This window comes from Mustela putorius, unplaced genomic scaffold (genome assembly GCF_011764305.1).
Source record: "Mustela putorius furo isolate JIRA1106 unplaced genomic scaffold, ASM1176430v1.1 tig00003987_pilon_pilon_pilon, whole genome shotgun sequence".
Classification (NCBI taxonomy): Eukaryota; Metazoa; Chordata; class Mammalia; order Carnivora; family Mustelidae; genus Mustela; species Mustela putorius.
The window spans coordinates 7,619,600-7,636,826 of NW_025422126.1; the positions used below are offsets into that span (position 1 = coordinate 7,619,600).

Sequence of the window (17,227 nt, forward strand, 5' to 3'; positions counted from 1 at the left end):
TTTTATTAAACGTTTTAATGTTATCTAAAAAAAAAAAAAAAAAAAACAGAGAAAAGGCAGTTGACTGATAACTAATAGTAAGTGCCTATTTTAATTAAACCAACAAACTTAATTTAGTTTAAGTACTGATTTACGTTTCACCTGGACCCATTCCATTTTTTATGTTTACCTGAGACACGGGTGGGAATATCTGGAGTGGGGGGTGTTAGGTCCAAGGGGTGCTCTTTTTGTTTCTTGACAGTGAAGAGAGAAGGAGCCGTGGTGCAGGAAGCACCGAGGATGGTCTAGAAGCCAGTAATGCAGGCTGCACCCAAGTTGGTGCAGAAACAGAAGGAGAAGAGAGAACAAACAAAGTGCTGCCAGAAGGCCCCGCCAGCAAGGGAGAGGGGCTAGGCAGTCGAGGTTGGGCCAGAGAAGGCAAGGAACTTCCCCTAAACAAAGGGAGTTTTGGCAGCTGTTTGGGAATATTCCTTAAAGTCTCTGTCTCGAGTTAGGCCAACCACAGTTGGCTCCAGTTATAGCCATTAACATAAGAAATGAGCAAGGGAGAAGTCCCACATCTATTAGGAGGAATGGAGAGATGAAAGTCAGAGTCCCCTTACTCTCTGCTTGTCCCATTTTTTTTTTCCCAAACACTACAAACAACATAACAGACAACAAAAAGACAAGATACAGACAACCACAGACTCAGCGGCCCTTACCCAGAAACTGCCGCTGATGGGGATTTTCTTAGTCCCCTACAAACATTCGCCAGTGGGGATTTTCTCGGTCCCCTAGAAACGAGTAACAAAACAGACAACAAAAAGACAAGACCCAGCGGCCCTCACTTGCTGATGGGGGTTTTCCCAGCCCCCTCAGACGGGGGTTACCCGGCCCCCTACAGACCCAGATGACCGCCTAAGGGTCTCGGACCCCCAGACGATCCACCAGAAGAGGGATGGGGCATCCCCACATCCATTCCAGCCCTGGGGAGCATCCACTCCAGCCCTGGGGACCACTCCAGCTTCTCCCCGGTGGGCCATACCCTGGAGCTCCACAACCAAACAGACCAGATCTCACAGAATATGGAGATCTTACCTCCGGAGGCTTTTCCCAGAAATTCTGATGCTGGCTCAGTTCTCGTTGTTTGATCCCGGATGAGCCCCCATATGTTGCGTCTGTTATCAAAGGAACGAGACTGAGACAAAGTTATGCAAAGCCTTATTCTATGCCAAGCATTAGAAGTTAGGCTGACCGGCCAGGGAAATGAGGCTGAGACAAAGTGAAAGTTATGTAAAGCTTTATTCTATGCCAAGCATTAGAAGTCAGACTGACCGGCCAGGGCCGCCTCCAAAGAGAGCGACGCCCCTTGGTCTTACAGGCTAGTTTTTATAGGGCACAATCGCAGACATCTGCATATGTGACTTTGGCTGATTGGATGTCTCCTACCTGTGTGTTTTAGTAACGGTTACCAATGGCCTTGTTTTAGGTATGTGTTTTAGTAAGTTACCTGGAATTGGCCTTGTTTTAGGTGTGTGTTTTGTAACAGTTACCTTGTTTTAGGTGTTGTGTTTTAGTAACAGTTACCTGGAACTGAGAGCAGTAACTTTTCTAGACAACAAAATGTCTACCTAGGCAACATGGAGTCACTATGGCTAAGTAGGCCCAGGCAGGCCCAGGGGGTTAACATGTTTTAACGTGGAATCGACCCCAACAGCTGGATTTGGACAGCAAGCCACCACTGGCCAACACTTGATCTATGCCATGATGTGTTGCCTGAGGACAGACATAATCTAATGAGAGATTATGGATTATCCAAAATTATCCAAGGCCCAACACTAAGGACAATGAAATAATTACTGGAATTAGCTGGATGTTGTAGAATATACACAGCAAGCTTTTCTGAAATAGGCTTCTGTATGATTTAACTTAAACATCTTGGGAACCATTCTCAGAAAACACAGAAATGAAAAACACCTTCATTAGTAATCTCAAAATATTTCTTCAACAATCATCTTTGCTGATCTTCCAAATCATAATAAACCTTTCTTTAATTGAAAGTACATGAAACAGGGGGCACTGGGTGGCTCAGTGGCTTAAAGCCTCTGCCTTCAGCTCAGGTCATGATCCCAGAGTCCTGGGATAGAGCCCCACATCGGGCTCTCTACTCAGCAGGAAGCCTGCTTTCTCCTCTCTCTCTCTCTGCCTGCCTCTCTGCCTACTTGTGATCTCTATCTGTCAAATAAATAAATAAAATCTTTAAAAAGGAAAAAAAAAAAAAGAAAGTATATGAAATAGGAAGCCATGGTCTAAAAGCATTAACTCAGCAACCCAGCACACACTGAAGACTCATTGCCTGTTAATGCTTATTCTTTGATCCAGTAGCAAGGCTCTTTATCTTTGTCTCAGAAGCAAATGCAAATTGAAGCAGCCATTCCAGAGAACAGTTTAGAGATTCCTCAAAAAGTTAAAAATAGAATCTACCCTACAATCCAGCAATTGCACTACCAGGTATTTACTCAAAGGATATAAAAATACAAATTCAGGGGTGCCTCAGTGGCTCAGTGGGTTAGAGCCTCTGTCTTTGGCTCAGGTCATGATCCCAGGGTCCTGGGATCGAGACCCGCATCAGGCTCTCTGCTCAGTGGGAAGCCTGCTTCCCCCTCTCTCTCTGCCTGCCTCTCTGCCTACTTGTGATCTCTGTCAAATAAATAAATAAAATCTATTTAAAAAAATACAAATTCAAAGGGGTACATGCACCCTGATGTTTAAAGCAGCATTATCAACAATAGCCAAACTATGGAGAGAGCCCAAATGTCCACCAACTGATGAATGGATAAAGAAGAGGACACACACACACACACACACACACACACACACACACACATATACAGGAATATTACTTAGCCATCAAAAGAATGAAATCTTGCCATTTGCAATGACATGGATGGAGCTAGAGTGTATTATGCTAAGCAAAGTCAGTCAGTCAGATAAAGACAAGTACCATATGATCTCACTAAGTGAAATTTAAGAAAGAAAATAAATAAACATATGGGAAGGGGAGAAAAGTGAAAAAGGAGAGAGGGAAACAAACCATAAGTGAGTTTCTACTACAGAGAACAAACTGAGGGTTGATGGAGGGATGTGAGTGGAGGATGGGTTAGATGGATGATGGGTATTAAGGAGGACCCTGGTTGCATTGAGCACTGCTGTTGTTATTTAAGTAATGAATTACTGAATTCTACCCCAGAAACCAATATTGCGCTGTATGTTAACTAACAAATTTTTTTTTTAAAAAGAGGTGAAATGGGGGCGCTTGGGTGGCTCAGTCAGTTAAGCAGCTACCTTCAGCTTGGGTCATGATCCCAGGGTCCTGGGATCAAGCCCTGAATCGGGCTCCCAGATCAGCAGAGAGCCTGCTTCTCCCTCTCCCTGTGCCTGCTGCTCTACTTGCGCTGTCTCTGTATCTGTCAAATAAATAAACAAAAATTTTTTAAAAAGAGGTGAAACATAGCTAACCATAATTTTAAAAATCACCAATGTTAAAAGGTAGACAGAAACAACAAGGAAAAAAAATAACAGAGATACAAAATAACCAGAAAACAAAAGATAAAATGGTAGTGGTAAGTCCTTACATATTAGTAATCACCCTAAAAGTAAATGGATTGAACTCACCAATCAACAGAGAGAGACAGAGTCCAGACCCAACTATATGATGTCTTTAGGAGACTCATTTCAGTGATAAAGACACAAACAGGCTCAAAGTGATGGGGTAGAAGATGATACTCCAAGCAAATAACCAAAAGCAAGCATATGTAACTATTTTTGGATCAGACAAAATAGACTTCAAGACAAAAATGTTAACAAGAGACAGGGAAGGTCATTATATAATGATAAAAGGGGTCAACACATCAAGAACACAAAACATGGGTGACTGGGTGGCTCAGTTAGTTAAACATCTGCCTTCGGCTCAGGTCATGATCCCAGGGTCCTGGGATCAAGGCCTGCATCAGGCTCCAATCTCTCATGTGCATGCTCTCTCTGTATCAAATAAATAAATGAATCAATGAATAAATCTTTTAAAAAATCATACAATGATAAATATGTATTCTCCCAACACTTGAGCACTATTTAATTCTAGTATAGTTAACATACAGTGTTGTATTAGTTTCAGTTGTACAATATAGTGATTCAACAATTCTATATATTACTCAGTGCTCATTGTAAGTGTGCTCTTAATCCTCATCACCTATTTCACCCATTCCCCCAACCAACCTCCCCTCTGGTAATCATCTGTTTGATCTCTATAGTTAAACCTCTTTGTTTGGTCTCTTTTTCTCTTTGTTTCTTAAGTTCCGTATATGAGTGAAATCATATGGTATTTGTCTTTCTCTGACTGGTTGATTTCACTTAGCATTACACCCTCTAGATCCATCGTTGGCAAAATTTCATTCTTTTTTTATGGCTGAATAACTTTCCATTCTGTGTGCATGTACATATGCCCCATATCCTCTTTGCCCAATCATCTATCAATAGACTTTGGGTTACTTCCATAATTTGGCTATTGTAAATAATGTTGCAATAAATAAAGGGGTGCATATATCTTTTCACATTACTGTTTCTGTATTCTTTGGGTAAATGCCCACTAGTGGAATTACTGAATTATGTAGTAATTCTATTGTTAAGTTTTTAAGGAACTTCCATGCTATTTTCCACAATGGCTATTCTAGTTTGCATTCCCATCCAAGGTGCATGGGGGTTCCTTTTTCTCTACATCCTCACCAACACTTGTATCTTGTGTTTTTTTATTTTAAACACTCTGAGAGGTGTAAGGTGATATCTCATGTGGTTTTGATTTACATTTTCCTGATGATTAGTGATGTTGAGCATTTTTTCATGTGTCTCTTGGCCATCCAGGTGTCTTCTTTGGAGAAATGTCTGTTCATGTCTTCTGACCATTTTTTAATTGGATTATTTGTGGGTTTTTGGTGTTGAGTTGTGCAAGTTTTTTATATATTTTGCATAATAACCCTTTATCAGACATGTCACTTGTAAATAACTTCTTCCATTTAGTAGGCTGCCTTTTAGTTTTGTTGACTGTCTCCTTTGCTGTGCCAGAAGCTTTTTATTTTGATGTAGCCCCAATAGTTTTTTATTTTCCTTGCCTCAGGAGACATATCTAGAAAGATGTTGCTATGACTCTCTCTCCTAGAATTTTTATGTTTCAGGTCTCACATTTAGGTCCTTAATCTATTCTCAGTTCATTTTTATGTATGATGTAAGAATATGATCCAGTTTCATTTCTGGCATGTAGCTGTCCAGTTTTCCCAACACCACTTGTTAAAGATAATTTTTTCCCATTGCATATTTTTACTCCCTTTCTCACAGATTAATTGGTCATATAATTGGGAGTTTACTTCTGGGCTTACTATTCTATCCCAGTGATTTATGTGTCTGTTTCTGTCCCAGTACCGTTCTGTTTTGATTATTACAGCTTTGTAATGTATCTTGAAATCTTTGATTCTGATACATTGTTTTATTTTTCTTTTTCAAGACTACTTTGCTTATTTGGGGTCTTTCATGGTTGCATGCAAGTTTTAGGGTTGTTTGTGCTAGTTCTGTGAAAAATGATTCTGGTATTTTGATAGGGACTGCATTAAATGTGTAGATTGCTTTGGGTAGGATAGACATTTTAACAATATTTGTTATTCCAATCCATGAGCATGGAATTCTTTCCATTTCTGTCATTTTCCATTTCTTTCATCAATGTTTTATAGTTTTCAGAGTATGAGTCTTTTACCTCCTTGATTAAGTTTATTCCTAGACATTTTATTCTTTTTGGTATAATTATAAATGGGACTGTTTTCTTAATTTCTCTTACTGCTACTTCATTATTAGTGTATAGAGATACAATGGATTTCTGTACATTGATTTTGTATTCTGCAACCTTCCTGAATTCATTCAGTAGTTCTAGTAGCTTTTGGGGGTCTTTATGGTTTTCTATATACAGTATCATGTGATGTGCAAATTCTGACAGTTACAAAAATTAAGTTCTGGGCGCCTGGGTGGCTCAGTGGGTTAAAGTCTCTGCTTTCGGCTCAGGTCATGATCTCGGGGTCCTGGAATTGAGCCCCACATCGGGCTCTCTGCTCAGCAGGGAGCCTGCTTTCCTTCCTCTCTCTCTGCCTGCCTCTCTGCCTACTTGTGATCTCTGTCTGTGAAATAAATTAAAAAAAAAAAAAAGTTCTACTTCTTCCTTACCAATTCAGATCTCTTTCTTTCAGATGTCTGTCTTCCTTCTTTCCTCTTTCCTCCCTGCCTCTTTTTCTCTCTGCCCGCCCACCTGCCTGCCTGCCTGTCTTCCTTTTTTCCTTCCTATCCCTGAGGCTAGGACTTTCAGTATTATGTTGACTATAAGTGATGAAAATGGACATTCTTGTTTTTGATCTTAGAGGAAAAAACTCAGTTTTTCACCATTAAGTATGTTTGCTGTGGCTTTTCACAAGTAACCTGTATTATGTTGAGATATCTTCTCTCTAAACCTACCTTTGTTGAAGGTTTTTATCATGAATGGCTGTCAAATTTTGTCAAATGCTTTTTTCGGCACCTATTGAAATGATCATTGGTTTTTATTCATTCTCTTGCTGATGTATTATGCCATGTTGATTGACTTGAGAATACTGAACTACTCTTGCACACCAGATACAAATCAGACTTGATCATGATGAATGTATTGTTGAGGATTTTTGCGTTTATGTTCATCAGAGATACTGGCCTGCAGATTTGGAGTTTTGTTTGTTTGTTTGTTTGTTTGTTTTTTGTAGTGTCCTCATTTGGTTTTGGTATGAGGGTAATGCGGGCATCATACAATGAATATGGAAGCTTTTCCTCCTCTTCTATTTTTTGGACTATTTTGAGAAAAATAAGTTTTAAGTGTTCTTTTAATGATTGGCAGAATTCACCTGTGAAGCCATTTGGTCTTGGACTTCTCTTGTTGGAAATTTTTTGATAACTGATTCAATTTCATTCCTGGGAACTGGTCTGTTCAAATTTTCTTCCTACTTCAGTTTTAGTAGGTGATATGTTTCAAGGTATCTATCCATTTCTTCTGGGCTGTCTAATTTTTTATAATATCCTCTTATAATTGTATTTTGTGTCTTTGTATTTGATTTTTTCTCCTCTTTAACTTCTGATTTTTGTTAATTCTTTTTTTTTTTTTTTTTTTTTTTTTTTTTTTTTTTTTGTTTTTGGGGTTTTTTTGATGAGTCCAGCTAAAGGTTTTTCAATTTTGTTGATCTTTTCAAAGAACAAGCTCCTAGCTTCACTGATCTGTTCTACTGCTTTTTAGTTTCTGTTTCATTGATTTTTGCTCTAATATCTATTCTTTCCTTCCTTTTACTAGTTTTGGGCTTTTTCTTATTTTTCTAGCTCCTTTAGATAATAAAGGTTGGGTTTTTTACTTAAGACTTTTCTTAATTCTTGCAGGAGGCTTGTATTGGTACAAACTTTTTAGATCCACTTTTGCTGCATCCCAAAGGTTTTAGACTGCTGTGTTTTCATTTCCTCTGTTCCATGTATTTCTTGATTTCCTCTTTGAGTTCTTTGTTGACCCTTCCATTGTTTATTGGCATGTTATTTAACCTCCATGTAATTGTGTTCTTTCCAGATTTTTTCTGGAAAATTAGTTGATTTCTAGTATTATGGTCAGAAAAGACGCATGGTATGACTTCAATCTTTTTTAATTTGTTGGGGCTTGTTTTTTGGCCAAATACGTGATCTATTCTGGAGATTATTCCATGTGCACTTGAAGAGGAATCTATATTCTCCTGTTCTGGGATGGAATGTTCTGAATATCATCTGTTAGATCCATCTGATCCAATATGTCATTCAAAGGTACTATTTCCTTGTCAACTGTCTGTTTAGATGATATATCCATTGATGTAAGTGGGTGTTAAAGTCCTCTACTACTACTTTATTACTATTGATTAGTTCCTTATGTTTGTTATTAGCAGCTTTAGGTATTTGGTTGCTCCCATGTTGACTGCATAAATATTTATAATTATTATATCTTCTTGTTGATTGTTCCCTTTATGATTAAATAGTGTTCTTTGTTATGATCTTGTTTTAAAGTCAAATTTGTCTGATATAAGTAGGGTGCTTTTTTGTAAGATTTTATGTACTTATTTGAGAGAGGGAGAGAAAGAGAGCACAAGAGGGAGATGGCGAGGCAGACGCCCTATTGAACAAGGAGCCCGACACTGGGCCCCATCCCAAAAGTCTGAGATCATGACTGAGCAGAAGGCAGCCCCTTAACTGACAGATCCACCCAGGTGCCCCTGATATAAGTATTGTTAATCCAGCTTTCTTTTCATACCATTTGCATGATAAATATTTCTCTACCTCCTCACTTTCAATCTGCATGTGTCTTTGGGTCTGAAATGAGTCTCTTGTAAGCAGCATATAGATGGGTCTTGCCTTTTTATTCATTCTATCACCCTATGTCTGTTGATTGCAGCATTTAGTCCATTTACATTCAAAATAATTATTGATAGGTATGTACTTACTGCTATTTTAAAACCTATTCTTTTGACTTTTTCTCTGTTATGCATGTGCAAAACATTCTTTGTATGTAGTATCTTGTTCTCAATAACCCCACAGAACTAAGGTAGAAATATTTTTAACTAAGTCTCTACTTCTCATGGCAATGCAGTTATTTGCATATGTTGAATAAAAATCTGTCCTCCTTTTTACTGGAATATAATTTAACAAATTATGTAATCAAGGTCAAATATGAAGGATTATATTTGACAATACATTCCATTCGGTCAGATATGACAAGTACCTGTAAGGGCCTATCTAGCCAGAGCGATTCCATTCAGTTACATAGTGATTTTGTTGTTTATGCAGTAAAACTTAAACTGACCCTGCCCCCATCCCCAGGGGAACCTACTTAAAAGCAAGTCCAGGAAACCAGTAAAATATCGTAGGCCAGTCCCAGATAACAGAGCCCAAAGGGTGGGTCAGGTCAGGTAGAGATAACAGAGCCCCAATGCAGGGATGAGTCGGGCCAGGTGGAGACATCCAATCAGTGGGGTGCGCATACTGTCTCCCTAGCTACCAAAGAGTGTGGGCCCCACCTTTTGGGTGCCAATTCTGACCAAGATGACAGGCTAGTTCAAATAGCTACTATGGGGTGAATTGTAATTCAACTGGCCACTCGTGTGTGACCTAGCATGACTGTGCAGCTTTCTCTGTGTGTTACAATCTCATTGGCCACCTGCGTGTGGCCAGGCTCAACCACATGGCCTTTGCTCTATAAAAGTTAGTCTGTAAGGCAGGGAGGGGTCGCTCTCTCTGTAAGAGGTGGCCCCGAACAGTCGGTTTGATTCTTGATGCTTGGCACAAAATAAAGCTTTGTTTGACCTTCGCTTTGTATCAGTCTCGCTCTTTTGATTATGGACCTAACATACCCACTCTCCATTAAGGACACAAATATAATTGATATTTGAAAGCCCATGCTTATAAGTCTTCCTTAGCAATCTGGTATCTGTTGTTGTACATGGTCCCAGCATCACAGGCAGGAAGAAAGATCAATGCCTAGCAGGAAAAAAGACAAATTTGCCCATGTTTGTAGGTACACAGGTGAAACCTGGTAGAGATGAATTTCTTATTGTGTAAATAATCATGATAAAAAGAGCTTTGGAATGACAGGGACTATTAAGATTGAAATTTTTGATTCTGTACTTAATCTCCAGATAGAATCTAATTTGATGGGCAACTGGGTGGCTCAGTTGGTTAAGCATCTGCCTTTGGCTCAGGTCATGATCCCAGGGTCCTGGGATCAAGGCCTATATCAGGCTCCCTGCTCGACTGGGAGCTTGCTTCTCCCTTTCCCACTCCTTCTGCTTGTGCATTCTCTCTCTCTCTTTGTCAAATAAATCTTAAAAAAAAAATCTAATTTGATAGAAGTTGTTTAACACAATCTGGTTCTAGATTTGCTGATTATACAACAAGGAACATTATGTGTATGAATTGATCTTTCTTACTGAACCTATAGAAATTAATAAAAGCAAATAACACAACACCTCACTAAGATGAATCTCTAAATAATCTATAGAAGTTAATTATGATTTTAAGAGGAGACTGTTAAACTATTTAAACTTAGAAATAAGGCAAAAAGTTGATTGTTGGATCATATAGTATCATATGATAGCACATTCTTTAACAAACTTGTGTCAGTGTCATCTGACTCTTTGAGGAAGGTACCTTTTTTTGAATTACCATTTAATTATCAATTAGGACAAAACTATGCAAAGTTAGATGGTAAGTTGTAGAAAACTGATAAAAACGGAAATGATTTCTGCCCAGGAGAGATGCAGATAATATTTTCTGATAGAGAAGATAACTACAAAGATAGAGTTTATTGTCATATAGTATTATATAATCAGATATATGTGTGTGTATATATAGTATAGTATATTAACTAAGTTTGTATCTAATCTAGTGATCTAATTTCAGCATTTCTTTGTTGCACTCACTATACACATGTTGGTTTCTCATTTTTCTTTTTGAGTGGGTTTTGTCATCCTGATTTGTTCTCTCATTAATGTGCTAAATAAAACTTTACTCATGTTCGCTATCTAGTTGCCGGACAATTACATTGTTTTTAAATGTTTTCTTTATTTATTTGAGAGAGAGAGAGAGATCACGCACAAGTGTGGGGAAGGAGCAGAGGGAGAGGGAGAAGCAGATTCTCCATTGAGCAGGGAACCTGATGCAGGGCTTGATACCAAGATGCTGAGATCATGACCTGAGCCAAAGGTGGATACTTAACTGACTGACCTACTCAGGTGTTCCTACATAAGAATTAGATTTTTCTTGTTTTGAGAATTATACTTTCACAAAAAGATTTAAGAAAGCTCTACAGAAATGGTTTTGCTGCAGAAATAGGAACTTAGCTGAACTTCCAGGAACAACTACCAGAACTGCTCTATTTTTATTTCATTATCAATCAGATTAACAATTTAATTTTTACCAATAATTTCAGGAATAAATATACTAACTAATGGTCAACTCACCACCATCATCAATCCATAATCATACACACCCAATAAAGAATGACCAGAATAATCCTAACAAAAACAATGTCTTTGCTACAAAAAAAGTATCCACACATCTAAATCTTTAAATCACTTGCCAACACCACTTCAGCCACCCCTGACTGTACAGCATGCCAGCAAAGAAAACTCCACAATTAAACCTAAAAATAAAGCCCCCTAGGTAATCATATTTGGAACTTTGGGTTTTGGGATACTTCACAGTAGCCACAGTAGTAGTATTAATGAAATACTGCAAGCATGCCACCTAAATATGCTAAAATAAAACTTTTAATCCTTAAAAAATCCACCAAAATTTATTACAATAACATATCTAACCCTATCACTTACAGTAAGATTTTATGTTATACATTATACATAAGACACAAAATCAGCCTTTCCATCTGGAAGGCACATTCGCCATAACATTAACTATGGCTGACTAACTCAATATATACATTCTAATGGAGCATCTCTGGTTTGTATGTGTCTATTTATTTATGTATGATGAGACATATACAGAGCTTACATGCACACATTAACAGTATTTAGAGGCTATACACTCCTATAAGAACAAGCTTTCTGGGGTGCCTGGGCGGCTGAGTCAGTTAAGTGTCTGCCTTTGGCTCAAGTCATGCTCCTAGGGTCCTGGGATGGAGCCCCACATTGGGCTCCCTGCTCAGTGGGAAGCCTGCTTCTCCCTCTCCCACTTCCCCGGCTTATACTCCCTCTCTCCCTGTCAAATAAATAAATTAAATCTTTTTTTAAAAAATCACATTATCTCAGAAGATACAGTAATTACAAATCCACTTCCAGCTATTTCTTATATTAACACTAGTTAACAGAATGAAATTGAAGTAGAGAAGTCCATTTTAACATAATGCTTTACTTAACAATATTTTTACATGAAACAGATTCAAATAAGTTCTCAGGGCTAGTATCAAATTTAAATAAAATTCCATTCATCCCCAAGTACACAATTAAAAATACTGTAAGACTTACTCTCCTAATTATAATTACCGGATAAGAGAGCTATTACTACAGCTGATATCCACACCGCACTGTCTCTGATGCTACAGGTGCTAGCAGTATGAATGTTTGCTGTCCTGTCATGTTCAGATGTCTGTTTTCAAAACTGAAGTCTCAAGTGAGTGTATATGATTGGTATAACCCAGGTCACATAGACTCCCACTAGGGATATGATAATTTGGAAACTAGGCAGTTTTGTTGTCTTTAATCTATCTTGGAAAGGCAGATTTAACTTTTATCAAATGCAAATGTTACCTTTTATTTTAGCCACTTTAAAATACTCAGGATAATTCTAAACTCTCTAACTTGCTATTTAAGCATTGCTATATTCTCCTCTAAACATGTTTTCCCAGGTTCTTCTTCAAGTCTCTCTCCCATCTCCTGCTTACTGACCTTTCTCTCTTTTCTTCCCTCCGTTCTTCTCTTCCTCTTTCACACATGCATGCATGTACACCATATCCACTCTTGCTCCAGTATACTGTAATCTTTGAAACATGCTGCCATCATTGTCTATGGTTCCCATTAGTAATGATATTCTTTCAGCTCAAATGATACCTTTGCATGAAGTACTCTTCAGCCCTCTCAAGTACAACCATTCACTCTTGCCTCTAAATTAAACTGTACACAGCAATGTTTTATATTTTACCATATTGGCCTATTTATCTCCTTTTCCCAGAATCCCCCATCTCCATCCCCCAGACTGAGTTAGACATGGCTCTTGTGTGCTCCTAAGCCATCTAAAATTAAGTTCAGTTCAGCACTTATCACACTGTATTTTGTCTCTTCTAGCCTGTGAACTCCATCAGAGCTTAGTGTGTGTTTATTCACCATTATATTCCATGTGCCAAGAACCTAAAATGTACTCAAATAAGTATCTAATGAATGATAAGAAGAGGAGGTTAGAATAAATGTGTCCCCAGTCTGCCTCATCTATGACTGTGAGCTACTCAAAATGCCTAGGAAAATGCTGTGTACATGGAAGATACAATAAAAGTTTATGCAATGCTTGATAAAAAGGAATTAAATGACAAAAGCTTATGTGTTTATCTTCAGAATTTCCAGTCAATGTAGAAAGCAACAATTAGACTGACTGCATTCCTGGAAAAGCCCTCTATCAATGCTACAGTTCTGCTACCAAACTGGGATGAAATTGTGTGTATGCTAGGAGCAGCACATGACTTCATACAGAAGAGAGATTCAATGCAGGTTTGTTGAGTTGGGAAATGTCTTACCGGTGACTGTACAAACCATTTGCCTGCATTCAGAGTCGACAGGAAACTCCAATGGAAGAAGCTAGGATGTGTTAAGGAGGCATTTGGCATGACCTCCTTAATATTGGTTGTTCTTCTCAGGTCATAGTCATGCATAAGAAAAGGTACATGATCTAAACTGCAGGCAGAAGGGGAAAAGAAGAGGGAAAAAGGCTGAACTCAGCCACGTTGGTTCTCAGAAAGCCCATCAATGTCAAAGACTTACTAGGGTTCCTTACTCCCTCCCAAATCTCAGCAAAGGACTAAAAACTAGTCACTTATAGTTTGATTTCAATATTTTATGCTCTAGAAATCAGTTTTTAATGATATATAATAATCATATTAGTGATGGTAAAAAAGTAGCTTCCCTATCCAGGGGCTTTCTGGCATCAAGAAGACAGTAGGTACAGTAATAACCTGAGAGTAAGGCAAGTAGTGTAGGGATGGGGCAAAGCTCTGAGGTCCAAAACCATACTAAGCTGGCATCCACACAATCTCCTGTTCTGACCCATTTCCCAGGTAGGTACCTTCCTTGAGTATTTCTGGCCCTACACCCTTCATATCAGATGGTATCATTAGAAAAGTTCCTTGTTCTCTTATCTGTTATTTGCCTTTAAGTATCTCTGGTTTTATGAAAATCTCTCTTCCTTTCTCATTAAAGTACCTGTGAAGAGAATTCTGTAATAGCCATGAGGTAACAAAGATGAGACTTGGCCTCCTGTCCATAAACAACTAGAAAACTGGACAAAATAAGGGAAATAATTCTTTTCAGCCCAGTGGGGAACTGGGAGCACAGTATGATTATCTCTGAGAAAATGTATACAGATGAAATTAGCTCTTCCATTACCCAGGCTTCCTTTTTGCAGGTGAATACTAGACTGTGTCACAGAGAGGGGGACCCTAAAATGTACCCAGCTATCATGTTGATTTGAGTAGAAAGAGAACAGATCAAAGAGAGGTCGGGTTAGCTAGAATTTGTCAGCTAGCATCTCACAAAGAATGGAGCTATGGGGAAAACAAAAATAAAGAGTTCCTGAGAAATATGCAGAGGTCCTTTGAGTATATACCTAAATATCAATGTGCAGAGTAAAACCCTATAAAGCTTGCGAAGAACAACTTCCATGAAAAGAAAAATCACCAGAAAGTTCTAAGACAATGTACAGAGCCCACACAGGACTATGAATCTTTCAAGTTCCATCCAGCAAGAGCAGAGAGACTTCAGTAATTACAAAGACATTCTTCAGAGACTCCAGGGGGCCATGCCCTAAAATGGGGATAATTTAGAACTAGAATGACATTAAAGAACTTAAAAATATCCTTCAAAGGATCAACCTAACTTTAAGTAACTTAACTTCTTGCTAAAGAAGTCCAAAATTCTTTAAAGGAATACAACAAAATACAGCAGCTATCCTAAAACCACATGTCCACCAAATTTACCAGACATGCAAAGAAGCAGGAAAATGTAACCAGAACCAGAAGTAATTATTCAATAAAGACAAACTCAGAAATGAAAGTGATGATAGAATGAATCAACAAGGGCATTAAATCATATAAAACAAAAATGCATATTTTGTTTAAATGTATATTTAAATATACATTTAAATAATGTCAAGAAAACATGAACATAATAAAAACATAACTGTATGACACAAAAAGGAAGTTCCAAAGCTAAAAAACTGTAATAATTAAATGAAAATTTCACTGCACTTACGTAACATAAGATTAGATAGTATAGATCATGTACAGATCAGAGAATTTGAAGATGTAGGAATAGAATCTATCCAAATGACCTATAAGACACTATTAGACAAGTAATATTGTATATGCATGACTGGGGTCTTAAAAAGATGGGAGAAAAAAATCTGAGGAAATGAAAGTAAAATGTCTTAAAAATTGGATGATAATTACACATTAACAAAGCCAAGAATCTTCAGGGATACCAAGAAGGATAAATATAAGAAAGAGTACATATACATACACCACATTAAGGATTATTACATCCAAATTGGTGAAAAACACCCAAAAACTGATAAGGGAAAAGAAACTATAAAGGTAGGCAGAGGAGGAAATGAAGGACATAGTTAGAGAGAAATAAAGAAAAGCATATAGCAGACTTCTCATAAAAAAAATGATAAAAGATAAAAGACAAAACATTAGTGAATCAACATATTTTAAACGATGAAGGAAAATAACTATTAACTTAAAATCTTTCAAAAATGAAAGAAAAAAGGATTCTGGAAAAACAGCAAAGTAGGAAGCACCAGGAATCTGTCCTTCAACTTAGACAACAACTGTACCAGCAGACTATGTCTAATGTAATTATCTTGGAACTCTGGAGTATATTAAAATGGTAGCAATTTCCAGGGGAAGGCTGGCACATGAATTGGGGTTAATCTTCCTCAATTTCAGCTCTTAGCACATTAGCAGCTATCAACCCCCCACCCCAGCCACATGGCATAAAACTGTGCAGTTCCAAGAGTAGCTTACACAGCAGCTGGTGAGAGCTGGTAGCACAAACCACCCTGTACCCCAAATATAGGGGGTGTGTGTTCTGGTCACTGTTGCTTTTTGCCATAGGAGGGCAGACAGAGAGGCAAGCCACCATTATTGCACCTACTCCCACTATTGCAAAGTCCTTCCTTTCAGGCAAAAGTGACTGCCAGGAATTTTAAAGGACTTTAACCCCTCTTCATTTTTCTCTTTTCCCCAGATATTAAAAGGCTAGCACACTAGAAATAGCTGCATATATGGGGAAAATCAGAAAGTAACTGTGCATTCCAGAGGAAAGGATCAGGAAAACCTAAGACCTTGATTTTATACTTTAGACATAATACATGATATAAAAATAATAACAAAAAACATAGCAAACCCTGAGGAAGGGGGAGAATCTGATTTCTAGTTTTATCACATTATTAGATTCAAATTTCCAGTTTTCAATTAAAAAAAATCACAAAGAAACAGGAAGTTTGGCCCATTCACAGAAAAAAATAAATCAACAGAAACTATTCCTGAGAAAGAGCTCATGGCAGATATACTACACAAAGACTTAAAAACAATCATCTTAAAAATATTCAAAGAACTAAAAGAAGATGTAGATAAGGTCAAGAAAACAATGTATGAACACAATGGAAATATGAATAAAAAGATTTAAAAATCTAAAAAGAAAAAAAGAAATTCTGAAGCTGAAAAGTACAAGAACTGAAATGAAAAACTGATGAGAAAATTCAAAGGCAGATTTAAGCAGGCAAAAGCAGGATTCAGTGAACTTGACAATAGTACAATAGAAGTACTGAGTCTGAGGAAAAGAAACAGAAAATATTGCTTAAAAAAAAAAAAAAAAGTGAAGAGTCTAAAGGATATCCTAACACCAAAGCCAAACAAACACACTACAAGAAAACTACAGATCAATATACCTAATGAACACTGATGCAAAAATCCTCGACAAAATACTAGCAAATTGAATTAAGTAGTGTATTAAGACCATTATAGCCCATGACCAAGTAGGATTTATTTCGGTAATGCAAGGATGGTTCAACACACCAAAACCCATCAATGTAATACACCACATTAACAGAATAAAGGGGGAAAAAACCACATGATCACCTCAATTGATGCAAAAAAAGCATTTGACAATATTCAACACCAATCATGATAAAAGAGACTCAACAAATGAGGAATAGAAAGAAACAACCTCAACATAATAAAAGACATAAATGAATACCCACAATGATCATCATACTCAGTGGTGAAAGATTGAAAGCTTTTCCTCTAAGATTAGGAATAAGGCAAGAATGTCTACTTTTGTCACTTCTATTCATAGTGGTACAGGACATTCTAGCCACATCAATTAGACAAGAAGGAGAAAAGGCAACC

The 17,227-nt window shown here is 37.6% G+C and overlaps 1 protein-coding gene across 1 annotated transcript in view; it reads right to left on the reverse strand.

Moving 5' to 3' along the window:
• Window positions 1–17,227, reverse strand: part of GDPD4 (glycerophosphodiester phosphodiesterase domain containing 4) — a 145,318-nt gene that overhangs the window by 58,919 nt on the left and 69,172 nt on the right. The window contains exon 11 of the mRNA XM_045071368.1: window positions 13,337–13,493. Within this exon, the coding sequence (XP_044927303.1) occupies window positions 13,337–13,493 (157 nt within the window). The remainder of the gene's footprint in view (window positions 1–13,336; window positions 13,494–17,227) is intronic.